The sequence below is a fragment of the Lithobates pipiens genome, unplaced genomic scaffold (genome assembly GCF_037356315.1).
Source record: "Lithobates pipiens isolate NorthernLeopardFrog02 unplaced genomic scaffold, aLitPip1_a1.2 Scaffold_23, whole genome shotgun sequence".
NCBI lineage: Eukaryota > Metazoa > Chordata > Amphibia > Anura > Ranidae > Lithobates > Lithobates pipiens.
Window position 1 is genome coordinate 62317910 of NW_027507785.1, and position 20653 is coordinate 62338562.

At 45.0% G+C, this 20653-nt stretch overlaps 1 protein-coding gene across 1 annotated transcript in view; it reads left to right on the forward strand.

The window, feature by feature from the left end:
• Nucleotides 1–20653, forward strand: part of PLXNA1 (plexin A1) — a gene marked incomplete in the record, with an annotated part of 497669 nt that overhangs the window by 357541 nt on the left and 119475 nt on the right. Inside the window, 1 exon segment of the mRNA XM_077451741.1 lies at nucleotides 801–1001. Within this exon segment, the coding sequence (XP_077307867.1) occupies nucleotides 801–1001 (201 nt within the window).

The window sequence follows — 20653 nt, forward strand, 5'->3', positions numbered from 1 at the left end:
AATCGATTATGAAATTAATCGATTACTATTTTCATAATCAATTAATCGGCCAGTGACAAAATGGGGTTAAAGTTAATGAGTCTGATGTTATTTACCAGATTGGCCATTTAATAGTATATCTTTCCTCTAATATATACAGTATATCTCTTCTCTAATAGTATATACAGTATATGTCTCCTCTAATGGTATACAAAGTATATCTCTTTTTAATGGTTTATACAGTATATCCCCTCTAATAGTATATACAGTATATCCCCTCCTAATAGTATATACAGTATATCTCTTCTAATAGTATATACAGTATAGCTCTCCTCTAATAGTATATATCCTCTAATAGTATATACAGTACTGTATCTCTTCAATACTATATACAGTATATCTCTTCTAATAGTATATACAGTATATATCCCCTCTAATATATATCGTATATCTCTTCTGTCTGTTATTCTCAGAGTGGATTCGACATTTTTCTCCCTAACCATATAGTTGGTTATTTATATTTACCACTGCATATAGACATATTTAAGAATAAATTTCCTTTTTTTTTTTTTTTTTAACTTTACATATTGACTAAATTATACACCACACTTTTTTCTAAGGTTATTAACCGATTAATCAAAACGATAATCTGCCAACTAATAGATTATGAAAATAATCGTTAGTTGCAGCCCTAGTATGTATGTATGTGTGTATGTATATATATATATATATATATATATATATATATATATATATATATATATATATTTATTATTATTTTTTTACATCTGGCTAAAACCATTATTTTTTTTTCCCGACAGGACTGTCCTCAGATTCTGCCTTCAACCCAAATCTACATCCCTGTTGGAGTGGTGAAACCCATCACACTGACCGCCAAGAACCTCCCGCAGCCGCAGTCGGGCCAGCGCAACTACGAGTGCATCTTCCACATCCCGGGGAGTGTGACCCGCGTCACCGCTCTGCGCTTCAACAGTACCAGCATCCAATGTCAGAACACTTCGGTAAGAGCCCCGCGCTGTGTCAAGTACAGAACCCCATGTGCTTTCTCTACAGCGTTCTTTTTCTTTGACATCAGGGAATGGCGGGAAACGCTTTTCTGTGATCGGTCGACAGTCACATTTTTTTTTCCCTCCCCTTAACTCCTCAATCTGTTGCAGAGTAGGGGGTGTTGTTATCATTGCTGTAACACAGCACGTATGTAATAAGAACCACGTTTGTCTTATCAGCGACAGACCGATGAAGAGCCTGAAACAATTCATTAGAGACTGACAGATCCCATATCCGTAAATCACTGATAGCCAATATTCTCTATAACAGTAGCTCAGGTGCTGAAATTACAAGAGAAGGGCATTGTGGGAAGTGGCTGAACAAAAGAGGGATGTGTAACTTGGGTTCACATGTGGAAGAGCCTGCAATAGCAGCCTTTTTCTAGTTGGCCAACTCTTTGAATCCCTAGTGATCCTGCCATGAAGGTCCTTGTTTGAGCACTTCCTTTTTTAGGGTATATATTGAACTAGTCACACTAAATCAGGAGATCAAAGGCACCCACATCCCAATTTGGAAATTTAAAGGGAGAACTGGAGAAGGGGATTTTTATGGTGCCACAAATATATGACATGTTAAAATAACAAATATTTTATTAATATGGAAATATTAAAAAGAGTGAACAAATGTTGACTCTCATAAACCCATATAAAAATTTTTACAGCATGATAACATACAATTTAATGCAGATAAAGCTATATAAATGCCCGTTGGCTCAACATGTTTTGCTAATTGCTTCTTCAGGGGCTGTAAGGCATATATTGGCTACAGAGAAAATACAGAAAAAGGGTGTAATGACATATTTGGCGACCCATCACAGTTTGCTACGGAAGTGACGTTCCGTCGCCGCCATCTTGCTACACCCCACACTCGTCCACAGTAAGAATACACTAAGAAGGGGGAAAGCGGACATGTTATTACACCCACCGGAGTTTTGCATTTTATACGTATTTAAAACAGTAAAGTGAGTTTATATAGTGAAATACAGGACTTACAACTCAGTCTGACTAGTTAGATGTTGAATGTTAAAAGCAGCGGCAACCCTGCTCATCTCACAGGTTTACTACTCTCACAGAAGTTTGCTGCTTTTAAAATTCAACATCTAAGCAAGCAGACGGAGTTCTAAGTCCTGCATATCACTATAGAAACTCGCTTTACTGTTATAAACACTAACTAAAATGCAAAACTCCGGTGGGTGTAACAAGATGTCCGCTTTCCCCCTTCTCAGTGTAGCCTTACTATGGAGGAGTGTGGGGTGTAGAAAGATGGCGGCGACGGAGCGTCACTTCTGTAGAAAACTGCGATGGGTCGCCGAATATGTAGTTACAAGGGAACAGGATGCATTTTTTTTCCCCCTTTTTGGGGTTATAGACATATGAAAGGCTTTTAAAACTTTTGGATATGGACAGTTTTGGGTACCAAAGTTTTTTGTGATTTCACGCATGCACAATATTAAGGCTTGACTTATCTGTTTACTTGATGCAACATCATCTTTTACATTTACCAAAAAATATGCATTTGATAAATAGCTATGCAAATATTGTATGATTTAAAAAATTGAAACAACCACCGTTTTAATCTTCAGGATCTCTGCTTTCAGAAAACATATCATTTTTTAGGGGTTTGATGTAATACCAACACTGTTGAAAAAATAAATAAAGAAGTAACAAAAAAATGCAGCTTTTAATATGTGCAAATAAATGTAAAAATTGCGCTTGTAGACAAGGGGTTAACACAGCACACCAGGAGGCCAAGGAGTGAATGAGCCCCCAGATTGAGCAGCACAGAACATTCATCCAGTGATCCATGTATTGATGAATGATGCCTGTCCTCTGTATCTGCTGGACTGCGTGTTTTTCAGATTATATTTGTGCTCGGGGAAGTTGTCCTGTGTGGGCGGTTTGCGGTCCCTGTGCTTCTTCCCATTTCTTTGGAGATTTCCACTTACATTTATTTGCATAGTGTTTTTCTCCCAAAGGGACTCGGGCGGTTTTATAAATGCAGAGAGGAAAATGGAAAGCACAATTGCACCGACTATAATCTCGAGCAGAGGAAGTCAACCGCAGTGTTTTTTAAAGGGATTTCCACATTCAGATTCAGGTTTCATCTCTCGCCTTGTCCATAGTCTGAAGCCACTTTTACTAAACAAAGTTTGTTGCTCCATTCTGAGTGTTTTTTTCTACAGATCTCTGTGTTCAGGCAGAGCGGAGTATTTTCACTGTCTTCATTCAGATATGCCTCATCTCTGCTGCATTGTGTCTTGATGGCTGGTACGTGTGGTGTCCCAAGATTGCATGCTGACAGTGGGGTGTTGGCCATTGGTGAGATTAAAGTGGGCCTTTTATCCCTTCCTGATGGGTCACATATGAACAATAAGGTGTGCTGCTCCCAAGCCTATAGCAGAGTCACCTGTGGGGGTCATTGGTTGGCAGGCACTAGGCCCAGGCTCGTCCTATGCCCCACACATCAAATACTTCCCAGAAAAAGAAAGCAATTGGCACTCCATGGAATTCAAAATGCTGGTAAGTTTATTGCTATAAAAACTGTGCAAAATCTTGAGGCACTCTAGTCTATGTGGAGTCACCCCATTAATGTTGGGAGATTCCGCCCCCTTGGCATCGGATGTTTTTTTTCCGCCCCATTGGCTTTGGGAGTTTATACTGCCCCCTTGGCGTCGGGAGTGTCTTGCGGCCCCCTTGGCGTCGGGAGTGTCTTGCGGCCCCCTTGGCGTCGGGAGTGTCTTGCGGCCCCCTTGGCGTCGGGAGTGTCTTGCGGCCCCCTTGGCGTCGGGAGTGTCTTGCGGCCCCCTTGGCATCGTCTGTTCCACCTTTTACTTCAGATGACCCTATCACATCAGAGTGCCCCCTGATTGTTGACAAACTGGGCCCCCATGCTCTTGGCAACCCGGGGGCAGACAAATGCAGCACCCTGGTTGAGAAACACTGCTCTAGCCAAAGAACAAGGCGTTCTTGCTTGGGACCTCCTCTTTTGAAGCATGGTTGAAGAAGCCAAATCTTCGGGGGAAAATTTGTCATAGGGACATCCTAGGCATGGGGCTCCTAGTTAATTTGTCTGGAGCAATCAAATTGCTCTGCCGGCTTTCTTTTTCCTGACTGTCACAATATGTGGGCAGCATTTTTGCCTGATTGGACGAGGTAGAGAGGGGGTGACATCACACCCATCCAGTCCAATCAGCGAATGCTTTGCGTTCATTGAGAAAATGCAGAACAAGCCGCGCCAAGTGGCTGACCACTTGTGTTCACAATACAGCAGGGCAGCCGCTCAGCACAGGACCTGGAAACTAGTGGAGATCACTGGAATAGAGGTGCCTATTGCAGTGATGTCTAGCTTCTAGAGGGATCCCATTGGTATGGGTATAAATATATACATGGTTACATTGACCCAAGTTTAATCAATGTAACCATGTAATAATATACATACCTGGAACTCTTCTGTAAGGTGAGCACAAAAGAATCTAAATTTCTCTTTTGTTCATTGGAAGACACAACTCTGCTTTATATCTTCATCACTATACCCGATAGGTGATGATCTAAAGCAGAGCTGTGTCCTCCAATGAACACCAAGAAAAGGTTTTACAAAAAAATCCTATTTTCCCATGACAGCGGGTATAACAGTTCTTCCCTGGAGAATAGGAAGACTTGGCTGTAAAGCATGGGAAGAAAGAAAACACACTTGCTATAAAAGCTGCAGGAGGTCCTGTGCAAGTCAATAAAGTGAAGCCATTTAAATATGGAATTCCCCCTCCCCCCTTCATTGACCGTTTATGAGCTGACAGTTTTATTGGCTATGGTGTGAGGAGTCGGGATGCGAGGGGTGTCTACGGCTGTACGATTCATGGAGATGTGTGTTTGCAGAAATCCATATTACGTTTTATGGTTTTGCAGTAGGAAGCCATAAGGGAGCGGTGAGATTTATACGTTCCAAGGCTTGTTTTACAGGTCAGTAAGTGCGTTTGTTAAATGCTTTTCAGTGAACTGTTTTAAAGGATCGCACATCCCCGTGGTCTGTGTGTTGTCTTAACCATATATTGTTTCCTGCAGAGCGCAAAGATGTAATCCTGAGAGGTACAACAGTTCCTAAAGACTAGATGTTCTTAAAGCTGATGTTTAATCTACTTCTCTTTTCCTGCCTTTTTCCACCTCATCAACATGCTAATGAAATTTTTAAATCTCATTTTCATTACATAATTTATTTTAGACTCAGTGATAACATCACTGGCTCTATATTCTTCTCTATGCAATGTAGGCAGATCATAGCTGATGGGGGGGGGTGCTGTTCCTAGACAGACTGCATTTGTATACAGACCACCCTAGGTAACACCCCCATGTGACGCTGAGCCTCCATGATTAAAAGAACTGAAATCCAATAAATGGAAGGGGTGGCCCAGGAACAGTCAGTCTGTCAGTTTTGTGTGGACTGTCCCTTTAATAAAAAAAAATAAAAAAAACCTTTTCCCCTTAAAGGGTTAATCTGGTCATGTGATATTATTTGATTTTTAATTGATTTAAATACAAAACTGTCAAATTGACCAATACTGTGAGGTTCTTTAGCCTTAAAACTGTCCTCAGTCTCTTGCCGTAACATATTCCAGTGCCTTCAAGGTCACTTATTGGTCAGTAGTACTGACTTATTGCTGGTGTGTGAGAGACAGGCTCATGATCATTGAGATGTTTGTGCATCTAACCTCTAGTGCAGTGGTTTACAAAATGTGGGCCAGATGTGGCCCTTTACTTGCTTTTATCCAGCCCTTGGGGCACTATTTTATTCACTGACACCAATGAAGGGCACAACCCCCCCCCCCCCCACCCCCAGTGACACTGATAATGGGGCGCAGTTTCTCGCAATGACCTCACCGATGGGGCACAGTTTCTCGCAATGACCTCACAGATGGGGCACAGTTTCTCCCTATGACATCACCGATGGGGCACAGTTTCTCCCTATGACATCACCGATGAGGCACAGTTTCTCCCTATGACATCACCAATGGGGCACAGTTTCTCCCTATGACACCAATGATAGGGGACAAATTCTCCCTATGACACCAATAATGGGGCACAGTTCCTCCCAATAACATCACTGATGGGACAGTTCCTCCCAATGACATCACTGATGGGAGGACAGTTCCTCCCAATAACATCACTGATGGGAGGACAGTTCCTCCCAATGACATCACCGATGGGTCAGATCCAATGAAATCACCGATGGGACAGTTCCTCCCAATGACATCAATGATGGGGCACAGTTTCTCTCTGACACCAACAATGGGGCCTAATGACACCAACAATTGGGTACAATTCCTCCCAATGACACCAATGATGGAGGATCATTTACTCCTACTGATGCTAGGACATTTTGTACTCTTTATGGCCACAATCCAACCCACCTACATTCTGAAGGACAGTAACCTGGCCCTTTGTTTAGAAAGTTTGGATCTAAGGAATAAAAACAAGCAGTGCTGCCAGCCCACTAACCTGTAGGTAAAATGCCAAGCACAGAACCAGTTATGGTGAGTGACTGCATGAAAACCTGTAGTATTTTGAACGTTTTAGATTAATAGCGCAGTTGAATACATCTTTAGTGTAGAAGCCCCCTTTATAAATAAAGTTTGTATGTTATGTGTGTGGTTTGGGGGGTTATGAGGTCCGGAGGTGCCTGTCTGCCATGCACTGGAGTGGAAAGCAGATGCAGTTCTCTGCTTGTTAGAGGATCGCATGTGCTGGGGTGGGGGAAGCTGGAAAAATACCCTTTTCAGGAAATTTTTATCTCCAAATTCAGGGTAAGCAGAAGCCGGGTCAATGAGAGCGTGAAATCCATGAAAGGAGTTCACTGCACCAACCCTCAGTAGATTAATTGTGTTTGCAAAGCTCTCCAGCCAAGAAAATACAGATCTAATATATTGACGGACAAGACGTCTCCCGGGACGGATGTTGTTCCAGGCTGCCCGGCAGCCGCTTCCTCTCCTCCCAGTTCTCTCTGTCTGCCTCGGCGATCGCTCATCGCTGCGTGTGTTTTGATGCCTCATGGGATTGCACAGCTGAGCTTCCATACCTCAACGGCCTCTAAAGCTGACCGCCATTTCTTCACGGTCATTGGCTGATTATCGGAAGCATACAGGACTAGTGCTTCAAGTGAAAGAGAATTGTCATTTGCAGGGTTCCTATAATATATGCACCTTTTACTCCTTATTTCTGGTCCTGTGAATATAGAGAAATCACCTGGTCGTCCTGCTTTTTCCTGGATTCTGATGCTAGTTCCGTGGTTGGGCTGACAATGCTACTATTCAAATGGATGATCTCCTAAGCGTTGTTGGCATCTGGAAACTTCTCCAATTCATTATACCTGCATAGTGACTGCGGGTCGGGCGGTGCTTTCTTTGACGCATATGCACAGCAATTCTGGAGGCTGAAGATTGTCAACTCCCGGCTCGCTGATCGTCTCTGCCCACTGCCTGCAGATGAACTTGGAAGTTTGTGGACATGTGACCACCACTTAAGGCTTTGGTTGCCAAACTGGCACTTTTGCTTGCCTTTATCCGACCCTTGAGGGGACTATTTCTTCCACTGACACCAACAATGGGGCATAATTCCTGTCACTGACACCAATGATGGGGCACAAATCCTTCCATTAACGGCAAGGATTGGGCAGAATTCCTTCCATTGATACCAACAATGGACCACTGTTCCTGACACGGACACCAACCATGGGGCACTTTTCCTCTTATTGACTTCAACGAAAGGGCACAATTCCTCCCATTGACATCAATGATGGGTCACCGTTCCTCCTTTTGACACCAATGATGGGTCATGGTTCCTCCCATTGACATCAGTGATGGGTCACGGTTCCTCCCATTGACATCAATGATGGGTCATGGTTCCTCCCGTTGACACCAATGATGGGTCACTGTTCCTCCCGTTGACACCAATGATGGGTCACTGTTCCTCCCGTTGACACCAATGATGGGTCACTGTTCCTCCCGTTGACACCAATGATGGGTCACTGTTCCTCCCGTTGACACCAATGATGGGTCACTGTTCCTCCCGTTGACACCAATGATAGGACATTATTAACTCCCACTAGAAGCCAGGCCATTTTCTAATCCCACTGGCCATAGCCCGCCCCCCTAAAGTCTCAAGGACAGTAAACTAGCCCTTTTTTAAAGTTTGTAGACCCCCGGCTAAACCATCTACAACGGTAATTCTGCAGTGATTTTAATTTTTCTTCACACTTGGGCTCCATTCCCATTTGGCATTTTGGGATTCTGGAATTATTCCTCCCCTTAATACCAACAATGGGGCACTATTCCTCCCACTGATACCAACGAATGAGGCACTATTCCTCCCACTGATACCAATGAATGGGGCACTATTCCTCCCACTGATACCAACGAATGAGGCACTATTCCTCCCACTGATACCAACGAATGGGGCACTATTCCTCCCAATGATACCAACGAATGGGGCACTATTCTACTCACGTTGACCACAGTTCGGCCCCCCCAATGTCTAAATGACATTTAAACTGGCCCTTTGTTTAGTAAGTTTGGAGACCCCTGTTCTAGACCTTACAAGTGCAGTGTTTCTTCTATTCCCAATGTATTGAAGCCAGAGGCAACCAGTGAATTGGCATTTTGAGATGGACAGGTGTCCTTAAATCATGTCCTTTCCTGGATGCAAAGCTGTCTTTGTCAAATTATTGTTACTCCTGCAAAAGCTAACCAGACTAGAGTTTAACCCTTTAATTAAAATGTGCCTTCACTCGTGCCCATTGATTATACCAAAGGATGCTTTGTGTTTTGTTTTGTTTCTTCCTATTTCTCGAAGACACGAAAATACCCACCAATTTCTCGTCAACACCTCGTTACTCCTCCCCCCATCCCCGTCCCCCCCCGCACACTCACTCCCCCTTCTCTCTCTTTTCTCCCTCTCGATGCGGCCGTCACATTTATCTTGCTCGCAGCCGCGTTTGAAAGTGAGGAGGGAGAATCAGGAGAATTTGATAGGATCCAATTAAATTTGTGCAGATAAAATGATGATGAATTGCAGCCGGGCTCCGCAGAGACACCCCGTACGCTACCGCCGGCCCCAGTCGAGCTCACAAGGAGCTGAGGTCATCAGCTGCAGAGAACAAGCGCACAGATGTGTATATGTGTACCGCAGAGAAGAGCGCCGGCCGGCCCCGCGCTGAGTACTGTGGGCTCCTAGAGGGCCATGCCAGGATGGGCGCTGCCGGCTACGTACTGAGAGCATGCTTCTCACTTCACCTTTTATTTTTTACCTTTGTTACAGAATCATTCATCAGAATTCTTTCCATCAGCTGTTTATGGAACGCTCCAAATAAATTGTACAGCTTCAAGGCATCCTTCATTGCAACCAAATCCCCGACCTCGTTCTTCACAAATGTTCCTTTCTAGACCTGAGATATAAAATATATATTATATAACCTCCTCTTGTATCATCTTCCACACTTTGTTATATTTCATACATACTTTTCTTCATACTCCCTCTGATAGCTACAGTGTATGGATGTCAAGGGATGGGATTTACAGGCTTTAAATGGTAGGACTCAATTGGTTGAGATGAACGATGGACGTTTTCAATGGAACCTTTAGTCAGGTGACCAAATGAGGATGTATACGTTTAGGGGAGCAAGGTGGGCCTACTATCTGTGCAGCTGCACTAGGGCCCTCTGGGGCTTGGGGGCTCCATCTATTGATCAATCTATCCTTTGTCCTATCATGTTGTATTCTGTTTTGTCTATCCTAATCTGTCTCTCATTGACCCTGTTCATCCTTCCATTCATCCTTCCGTTCATCCTTCCGTTCATCCTTCTATCCCACCCACCATCCAGCCATTCATCCCTCCCTTCATTCTGAAATGCATCCCTCTCTCCCTTTCTCGCTTTTTTCCCCTTCTTCCCTTTTCTCCTTCCTTTCTCCCTTTTCTCCTTCCTACCTTCCTTCCTCTCCATTCCCTTTTTTAATCCCTCCCCCTTTATTCCCACCCCCTTTATCCTTCATGCCCTTTTGTTCTTCCCTCCCCCTTTATTCCCACCCCCTTTATTTATCCTTCATGCCATTTATTCGCCCCTCCCGCTCCTTGATTTGCCCCTCCCGCTCCTTGATTTGCCCCTCCCACTCCTTTATTTGTCCCTCCTCCCCTTTATTTGTCCCCTCCTTTATTTCCCCTCCTCCTTTATTTGTTCCCCCTCCTTTATTCCCTCCTTTTTGTTCCCCCTCCTTTATTTGCCCCCCCCCCCTTTATTCCCCCTTTATTTGTCCCCCTTTTAATCGTCCCCCCCCCCCCGCTCCCCTTTATTCACCCCTCTTTTTATTCATCCTCCCCCCTTCATTCAGCCCTTCCTCCCTTCATCCCTCCCACCTTCCTTCATCCCTCTCCTACCCCCTGTATTCATCCCTCCCCCCTTCTTCCCTTCATCCCTTCCACCTTCGTTCATTCCTTTCCCACCCCCCTTCCTTCATCTCTATCCTACCCCTCTTTCTTCATCTCTATCCCACCCCCCTTCATTCATCCCTCTCCCACCTCCTGTATTCATCCCTCTCCGTCCTCCCCCCTACATTTATCCATCTCCCTTCTCCCCCCTTCATTTATCCATCTCTCTCCCTTCATTTATCCATCTCCCTCACACTGCTGCTTCTCCTCCCCCAGCTCTTATGAAGCTGAGAACAGAGGGAATGTGATCACTTATAAAAAAAAAAAAAAAAAAGAGTAAAAGGGTATTTATAATATTTTATATCTATGCACACATGTTTTGCATTTCATTCCTATTTTAAACTGAAGGGGTTGTTTTACAAGATGAATGGGGGGGCGTGTGTGTGGATTAATCTGATCATTGGAGGAGAGCACACTGAGTTCCCAGCACTGCTGGAGAACAGACCACCGTGTGCTCTCCTACTTAGTGTGGTCAGTTTTTAATAGGGAATCAAAGGAAATGGCAGGAACACCAGGGATTTTACATGAAGGAAGTAATGCAAAGAGAACAGGAGACTTTCTCATACACGTACATAGTACATCAGACGCACATCAGGAATATGAAATGTTGGGGTAACAAACTCTTTAACTTCTTGGCAGCCATTTTTATTTTTTGCCCTCTTGTGCACTTTCTCTCTTGCATTCTTCCCTTCGCTCTCGCTGTTTATTCTTTCTCTTTCCTCTTCCCTCCCTCGTACTCCCCCTCCAGCATTACACATAAATCCATGTTGGCACCTATCTGCTTTTTTGTAGCGGCATCGAAGATAAATCCTGAAATTAATTCTGGAGACACATCTGGTAAACACGACATAAAAGCCGCTAAATCACAATAATGCATTTAATTTGTTGATATTTATTTTTACCTTCTTTCTCCCCCTTTTATTAAAAGATGCTGAAAAGAACAATGTCGCCCGCCCCCCCACCCCCACCACCAAGTCAGCTCTTCTCCCTGCCAGGAATGAATTTATCGCCATATTTAATCAGCTAAATTGAAGCGCTTGTTGTGCTTTTCATGGAGTGCTGACAGTGGAGTAAAGCGGGGTCCTCTGAGCGGGGTTCTTCTTTTCATTTTCCCCATGGGAGCGGCACAACATATCCATTTAAAGGGGAGCTCCGACCCAAGGGATGGTGAGAGAAATGCTCTCTAAAGGTTCATCTCCACTTGCTTTTAGTCTCTGAAGAGTGATCCCCATTCAGATCGCTCTTCCTCAGGTAGGGAGAAGGCATTGTATCACTTGCTACCCGCCTGCTTTCAATCCATTGAGCTCTGCAGTAGTAGCGCACAGTGGCAGAGCGGCCGCATTCACTTAAAGCAGGGGTCCTCAAACTACAGCCCCTTCAGTTGTGCAGGAACTACAATTCCCATCATGCCTAGTCATGTCTGTGAATGTTAGAGTCTTACAATACCTCATGGGATGTGTAGTTCTGCAACAGCTGACAGGCCGTAGTTTGGAGAACCCGACTTAGTGTTACTAAACCTACAACAGTAAAATCAGTCTGTATATGGAGTAAAGTATGCTTGTTATACTCACTGCAAAATCTAAGGGGTTAATCCTCCGCTTTGTGTAAAAAGGCTGTTGGATCCTGTCTTCTCTGATCCTCCCCTTTCACTGTCCCCAATACACCTCCCGATGGAACAGAGCCTTTGGAGTCACTCTGCACATGCTCAGTTTGGTGTGTATTGCTAGAGTTTTTTTATTTTCTTGGGAGAGTGCATGTGATCAGCACAGGGTCAATCAGCACTGTCCAGACGGAGGGTCAGGGGTCCTGCAGCCTCACGGGAGGTCAGAGGAGAATGAAAACTCCTCCTACAAACTTTAACCAGACACTGATAGACGTCACAAGACTGCTATATACTGCTGATGAGAAAAGGTATTTAGCAGTTTATATTTACTAAAATATTTGCATTTCCATGTTCTGTGTACTGTGGGAGACCAGATATAGTGAATGCAGAGTCCTGGGTTTAGTAACACTTTAAACGGGTGGCTCTCGGTGGTAGCAACGGGGTATAATACCTGCCACAGCTACAAAGCATCATGGCTGCAGCATGTGTGCATGTTCTCAGCTGCTTCCTCAAAAGCCACAAATGACATAAATCCACTTTTTGTGCCTTTTCAAGCCCTGATATTACCTTGTAAATGTAGCTTTGACTTCAACACTGTGCTGCACATAGCCTGAGCAGAGCTGTGGGAGGGGCCCAGTAAACCCCACCCACTACAGGCTGCCTGCAGAAAACTACAGGAGGGGGCGGAGACGAGGCCAGTCACCCTGCGCAAGCAGAGAGCACAGTTGTGGGAGGGGCCCAGTAAACCCCACCCACTACAGGCTGCCTGCAGGAAACTACAGGAGGAGGCGGAGACCATACCAGTTGCACCACAAGAAGGACAGAGCAGAGCTGTGGGAGGAGCCAGCAGGTCCACCCACTGCTTAAATCTACAGGAGGGGGCGAAGACCAGACCAGTCACCCTGCACAAGGAGAAAGAGCAGCAGTGACTGGTCTTACAGGAAGATCCTGGGAAAGTTTCCCACTGGAATACTGCACATATCTGGAAGAAATACATAAAAGGCAGTAAGGTTCCAGGAACCGGCATTCACAAAAAATGTGCATCACACTTGCCGTGCCATTATTAATGACGCCCCTAATGCAGCTGGCAGATGCCTTTTTGGAATGAGTTACAAAAACACACGGGCTCGCTGCCAAAACAAAGTGCAGGAGCTACTTTGGCATGCGTAGGGCAAGCCTATTCGAATGAATAGGCTATCATATGCCAAATGTGCAAGAAAAAATGCAGGAAAAAGTGGGCCATGCAGGTTTCAATGGTGTCTAAGAGGTCTATTTAATAAGGCCATCGCAAATAATCCCTGTAATGTGTCTAATATGTGTGTCTCCTATGATCGCCAGCTCCATCTAGTGGCTATAATGTGGAATTCTTATCAAATACCATGATCAGGAAAATACTGCATTATTGCCAGCAGATGGAGCTGCTGATCACATAGACACATGCTAAGGCATTCGGACAGCAACATTTTTTTGTTGTTGTTGTTTTTATATATATATATATATATATATATATATATATATATATATATATATATATATACACACAAAGCCGATGACGGGGATATTTTGCGAATGATGATTGCTGCCTCAGTTCCTCAATAACAATCAATATAGAAAAAAGGATGGAGTTGGTGGTTTTAATGAACTATCTCATCCCCTCCCCCTGCCTTTTCAATACATGTAATTTTCCCCGACCGCTCTCCAGCCCAGTTTCCGCCACTCATCACGTCCTGGTTAAGTGCTTTTATTTTAATTTTTTTTGGGATAACATACCATTCTTTGGCTTAATGTCTCCATCCTTGATGATTAGTACATTCAGGTATCGAATATTGTTTTGTTAACTTCCACATGTTAATGGAAGGAAGAATTTCCTGTAAAATCTGCTCATAGTAAGAAAAATTCTCCGGGGACGAGCTGAAATATTTACCGGAGCATTTGAAGGGTCGATGTCGCAGTGACCTCTGCCGAGCAGATCCCAGCCCCGGCGCCGGCCCTTCGGTGTACCAAGTCCGTATTCAAAGCACAATATTGTGTTTTACAGTAAAAAAAAAAAAAAAGTATTCAGTTTATCTGACTTGTGTGTTACTTTCCCATTCCATTGTTTTTTCAGATACAGATTTTTAGATGCGCCCCCTAGTGGTCGTCAGTATTTTGAGGGATAGGATTTGTATTTTTGCCTAAAGCTGACGTTCATTCTACTTATAGATTGCCTTCCCTTGTTCCCCCTCATCAATATAATTGGGGTGTTAAGTAAAACCTTTCCATTTTCATTACATACCTTATTTTTAGACCTGGTGTTGTCATCACTGGGTCTCTGTGGTTCTCTATGCAATGCAGGCAGATCATGGCTGGTGGGCGGGGCTGCAGAGGGGGGCTGTACATGGCTTCCTGAAATCATCACAGCACCCCGCCTTAGTACTCCTCTCATGAGCCCTCAGCCCTGATGCAAGCTGTGGGCTGTCTGTTGGGAGGAGCTATGCAACCCCCACCACATGGGATGATGAACCTCCATGAAGGAAGGAGCTGAAATTCAATGAATGGAAGGGGGTCGGGGCTGTCTCTTGGGAGGACCTCCATGACTAAGGGCAGCCATACACCGTTCGAATTTCAGCCGGTTCAGCAGGACCCAGCCGAGATCCGAACCATAAATGAGCAGGGTGAATGTACCGAGGTAATCAATCATCATGGGTACAACCAATATGCCGGGTTTTACCTGCAATAATCACAATGGCCCGGCAGAAGGGATTCCGCTGTCAGCATAGTTTGTGCTGATGGGGAATTCAGCAAATTTCTTCATGGCAACCCATGGCTGCCCGAAAGAAATGCTCCATGTATGGCCGGCCTAAGTCCTGTGCGTGGGGCGAAACACGTTGGACGAAACGCGTTGGGTGGCATAGCCTGGATGGAGTTTGGGCTGAGGTTGTTCCCTACTACTGTTACCCCTTGGTTTTGTTGGATGTGCAGCACCTGGAATGATTCTTCCCCCCCTGCTGTCTCTTGGGAGGAGTTATGAAAATATGAGAATGCCTTGATGGGTGCGTGTCGGTCTGGAGAAGGGGGTGTTCTTAGACTGTAGTGGTATGCACACCACCCTGAGTAACGCCCACATGTGTTGCTGAGCCTCCATGACTGAAAGAAAATGAAACCCAATAAATGAAAGGGACGGGCCATGGACAGAGTAGGGAGGAAAGGGCTTAGAACCAGGGGTCTCAAAGTGGCAGCCCTCCAGCTGGTGCAAAACTACAAGTCCCATTAGGCATTGCAAGGCTGACAGTTACAAGCATGACTCCCACAGGTAGTGGCATGATGGGACTTGTAGTTATGCAACAGCTGGAGGATTGCCAGTTTGAGTTCCCTGCCTTAGATGATGCTGGATGTCCCCCAGTCAGGAAATGAGGCGGGCTTTATCTAACTTGCTGCGGCTTCTAACGCACATTGCGAGAAGCTCACAGTGTGCAGTGAAATCAGAGTAAACCATTTCAGTACAGGAGAGGAGCCTGTATAACTGTGCTAGAAGTCAGATTTAAAGTGACTGTTGCACTCAAAAAAACAAATATCAGTCTATACAGCAAAGCTCAAAGAGGGGGATGAAGAAAGCAGCACAAAGGAACCTATTGGATGAGCTGCAGTGCAGTAAGCACACTGATAGGAGGAGAGTTCAGAGTGACAGATATGAGTGTTTTTTTTTTTTTTTTTTACTGTCTATACACAGAATGGTAAGTGACCTGTATGTGAAAGTGAAACTGTAGCATTGAGGTTGAATCTTGATGATCTGTGCTGTAATCCAGTGTGAGACTTCCTGTAATAAAGACCGCTCACTGCTGCTCTGCTCTCCTTGTGCAGGGTGATTGGTCTAGTCTCTGCCCCTCCTGTAGTGGGTGGAGCCTGCTGGGCCCCTCCCACAGCTCTGCTCTCCTTATGCAGGGTGATTGGTCTCGTCTCCGCCCCTCCTGTAGTTTTCTGCACTCAGCCTGTAGTGGGTGGAGCCTGCTGGGCCCCTCCCACAGCTCTGCTCTCCTTGTGCAGGGTGACTGGTCTCGTCTCCGCCCCCTTCTGCAGTTTTCTGCAGGCAGCCTGTAGTGGGTGGAGCCTGCTGGGCCCCTCCCACAGCTCTGCTCTCCTTGTGCAGGGTGACTGGTCTTGTCTCCGCCCCTTTTGTAGGTTTCTGCAGGCAGCCTGTAGTGGGTGGGGCCTGCTGGACTCCTGCCACAGCTCCGCTCTCTGCACAGGTTACGTACAGCACAGTGATGTCACTGCTTCTTTTACAGGGTAATATCTGGGTTTGCACAGACATTTGGTGCACACACAGTAGATTTATATCCTTTTGAGACTAGTGAGGAATAGATTTCTATGAAACTTTCATAGATTCTCAAACTCTTTCCATGCGACCCTGGACGCTCTCAGTTACCGGAAAGATCTGGAAGTCTTTCTTTGATCCTCTTTATGGTTTTGATCGCCGTGTCCGGGGCCGCTCTGCTTCTCTTTAAGCCGACCAGATTTATTCATCTTTGAAAGTGAAAGTCGCTAACGACAGCCATGTGTGGGATAAGCCGCTGGCTGTGCGACTGATGGGATTCCTTTAGGCGGGGAGAGTCGCTGTGAGTGATCTCATGTAGAGGCCATGCCGGGGGAACCCCCGGTGAGCGGAGCGCCATCCGCAGGCGATGAGGTCACGGATCTGGAGCAGGGCGTCGCCGTCGTTCCTGCAGCTGTGCGGCTCCGTGACTCCACAGCCTTCATGCGTTTATTTGTACGTTGGTTAGAAGAGGAGATGATTGGAATATTTTTGCACCTTCTTTTGGAATTTTTAGCTGAGTTCAGCTGCAGTGCATTAGCCTCGGCTCACACTGCTTGTGATCCGACTTATGAGACTCCAAGTCGCATGACATGTGAAATGCCTCGTTAGACAATGAGAGCGGTCTTGGCATTATTGAAGTCGCTCCGACTTTAGAAAAGGTTCCTGGGCTACTACAAGGTGACTTCTACCCATAGACCATAGAAGTCGCCTTCAAGTCGGATCCTTATCTTAATTGATCCGCCTTGGATCTGACATTACAGGAAGATTACCTTCAAAGTTGCTTCAAAGTCACTTCAAGCCACGCCGAAGTCGCCTAGCACTTTAAATCGCACGAGTTTCAGGTCGCGGCAGTGTGAACCGAGCCTTACACAGATCTCAGATTAGGCTGAGCAAAGCCTTTAACACAGTTGCAGCGTTTGCTGGAACCCATTAGCAGGTCGCTTCTGCGCCTTGATGTTCTGTTCACCCAGAACTGGTAATTCAGACTTTCTTTTGTGAGAAGCTCACAGTGTGCAGTGAAATCAGAGTAAACCATTTCGGTCCAGGAGAGGAGCAGGTACAACTGTGCAGGACTGAAAGGACGGCTGGAGGTCAGATTGAAATTCCATCTGCAGTGGGTATAAAAAGTCTACACACCCCTGTTAAAATGTCAGGTTTCTGAGAGAAAAAAAAAAAGAGACAAAGATAAATCATTTCAGAACTTTTTCCACCTTTAGGCTGGGTTCACACTGCAGAGATGCGGGAACGCCGCAAATCCGCGGCGGGTTCCCGCATCGCATGCCTCCCGGCGGCAGTTCACACTGCCCTATGCGAACTGCTGGGATTGTCAGTGAAATGTTAATGACACCCCCAGATCAGTTCGCATATCGCAGTGCGATCTGCAAACTCGGACAGGAATCGGATCGCATGGTGTGAACACCCAAAAAAAGGGTCCTGTGTGAGTTTGGGGCGGGTGCGATGCAAATTCAGCCATACTATCTGTATGGCTGAACTCGCATCGCACAGAGATCGGATGTGATTTGCACTGCAGTGTGGTGCGAATCGCATCCGGTTCTCGTAGCCGCAGCAGTGTGAACCCAGCCTTAGTCCTAATGTACACGGGACATTTTTTACAATCTCTCCTGAATGATTTAACTTGACAGAAAAAAAACCCACGTTTAAAACGTGCCGCGTTTTGCTGCGTTTGTGTTTAGAAGTGTTTGAAAAAAAAAAAAATTTTTCTTTTAATAGCCAAAAATGAAAAACGCCTATAAACGAAATGCGGTTAAGCGCTGGTACCGCGCTTAGTGGCGTTTGGCGCCTGAAATGTTGTAAACTTCGGCGTCTGAACTCATTTTTTTGCCTTCGAATAAAGGCAACTGCCTAAAAAACGACAGTAAACGAGCCTGTGTACATGTACACATAAGATAACATTGGATGAGTTCAGGGGCAGCTGAAAAAAGCATCCAACTGCCTCTGAACGTCCGTCTAACAGCAGCCGTGTACATGAGGCCTTAAAGTGGTTGTAAACCCTTACAACACACTTTGACCTACAGGTAAGCCTAGATTAAGGCTTACCTGTAGGTCCAAGAAATATCTTAGGAGATATCTACAAAGAGACAGGCACCGCTGTCTACGGCGCGCAAGCACACTGAGCATGCCGCTGCTAACGGCGCTATGCCGTTAGTTGCAGCTCCCGCACGCATGTGCGGGAGTGACCTCATCGTTGCTCCGGCGCTGTGAGTGGCCAGAGCAGCAATACCCGGAAATGAGATGAACGCTTCGTGCTACAGGGGACAGCGGTGACATCGCTGTCTCCTGTGTCAGGTAAGTGACACATAATGGGGTAGTATGCGATGCATAGTAGCCCATTATTCTTTACCTTTGCAGGGAGACAGAGGAAGTAAAACCCATCAGGGTTTACTTCCTCTTTAATGTGACCTATAAAACTGTACAACTCAGTTGAATAACAAACTGAAATCTTTTAGGTGGAGGGAAGTAAAACTAAAATAATATGGTTGCATAAGTGTGCACACCCTTACACTAATACTTTGTCAAAGCACCTTTTGATTTTATTCCAGCTCTCAGTCTTTTTGGGTATGTGTCTATCAGCATGGCACATCTTGACTTGGCAATGTTTGCCCACTTTTCTTTGCAAAAACATTCCAAATCTGTCAGATTGTGAGGGCATCTCCTGAGCACAGCCCTCTTCAGATCACCCCACAGATTTTTAATCGGATTCAGGTCTGGGCTTTGGCTGGGCCATTCCAAAACGTTAATCTTCTTCTGCTGAAGCCATTCCTTTGTTGATTTGGATGTATGCTTTGGGTTGTTATGCTGAAAGATGAAGATCCTCTTTGTGTTCAGCTTTCTAGAAGAAGTCTGATGGTTTTGTACCAATATTGACTGGAATTTGGAACTCTTCATAAATTCCCTCTACCTTGATTAAGGCCCCTATTCCATCTGAAGAAAAACAGCCCAAAAGCATGATGAAGCCACCACCATGCTTCACAGTGGGTATGGTGTTCTTTATGTGCAGTATTGTTTTTGTGACAAACATATCTTTTGGAATTATGGCCAAAAAGTTCAGCCTTGGTTTCATCAGACCGTAACAGATTTTTTTCACATGCTTTTGGGAGACTTCAGATGTGTTTTTGCAAAATTTAGCCAGGCTTGGTTGTTTTTTTTTTCTTGGTAAGAAAAGACTTCCATCCTCCACTCTACCCCATAGTCCAGACATATGATGAATACGGGAGATTGTTGTCACATGTACCACACTGCCAGTACTTGCCAGATATTCCTGCATCTCCTTTAATGTTGCTGTAGGCCTCTTGGCAGCCTCCCTGCCCAGTTTTCTTCTCATCTTTTCATAAATTTTGGAGGGACGTCCAGTTCTTGGTAATGTCACTATTGTGCCATATTTTCTACACTTGATGAGGACTGTCTTCACCGTGTTCCATGGTATATCTAATGCCTTGGAAATTCTTATGTACCCTTCTCCTGACTGATACCTTTTAACAATGAGATCCCTCTAACGCTTTGGAAACTCTCTGCGGACCATGGGTTTTGCTGTAGGATACGACTAAGACAATGTCAGGAAAGACCTACTAGAACAGCTGAACTTTATTTGGGGTTAATCAGAGGCACTTTAAATGATATCAAGTGTGTACTATTTAACATGAGTTTGAATGAGATTGCTCAATTCTGAACTCGGTTACACACTAAGAGGGCGTGCACACTTATGCAACCACATTATTTTATTTTTACTTTGCCTCCCTAAAAGAATTTCGTTTATTTTTTAACTGAGTTGTACTGTTTATAGGTCACATCAAAGGTGGAAAAAGTTCTGAAATTATTTTTCTTTGTCTCGTTTTTTTATTTATTTATATTTAATTTTTTAATTTTTTTTACATCACAGAAACCTGAAATTTTAACAAGGGGTGTGTAGACATTTTATATCCACTGTATATCTATACGCAGTTGCCGGGGTCGTTTTTGGGGTGTAAAAGTGGAGATTTGTTGTGATTGGTTCATTCCTAACCGCACGCAATCGCCAGCGGGAACATAACTTTTCATGGATTGCGGTCTCCTGCTTTCATCCAGATGCCTCTCTCTCCAATTCGCTCACAGGGGGGCTCGAGGTGCTCTGCACACCGCTCGCATCTCTGCGTTAATCCACTCACGTTGATGTGTCAGCCGGGGCAATCCCCAACTCCTGGTTGGGAGGGGGGCCCCTAATCTCATTTGCTGCCGCAGATAATG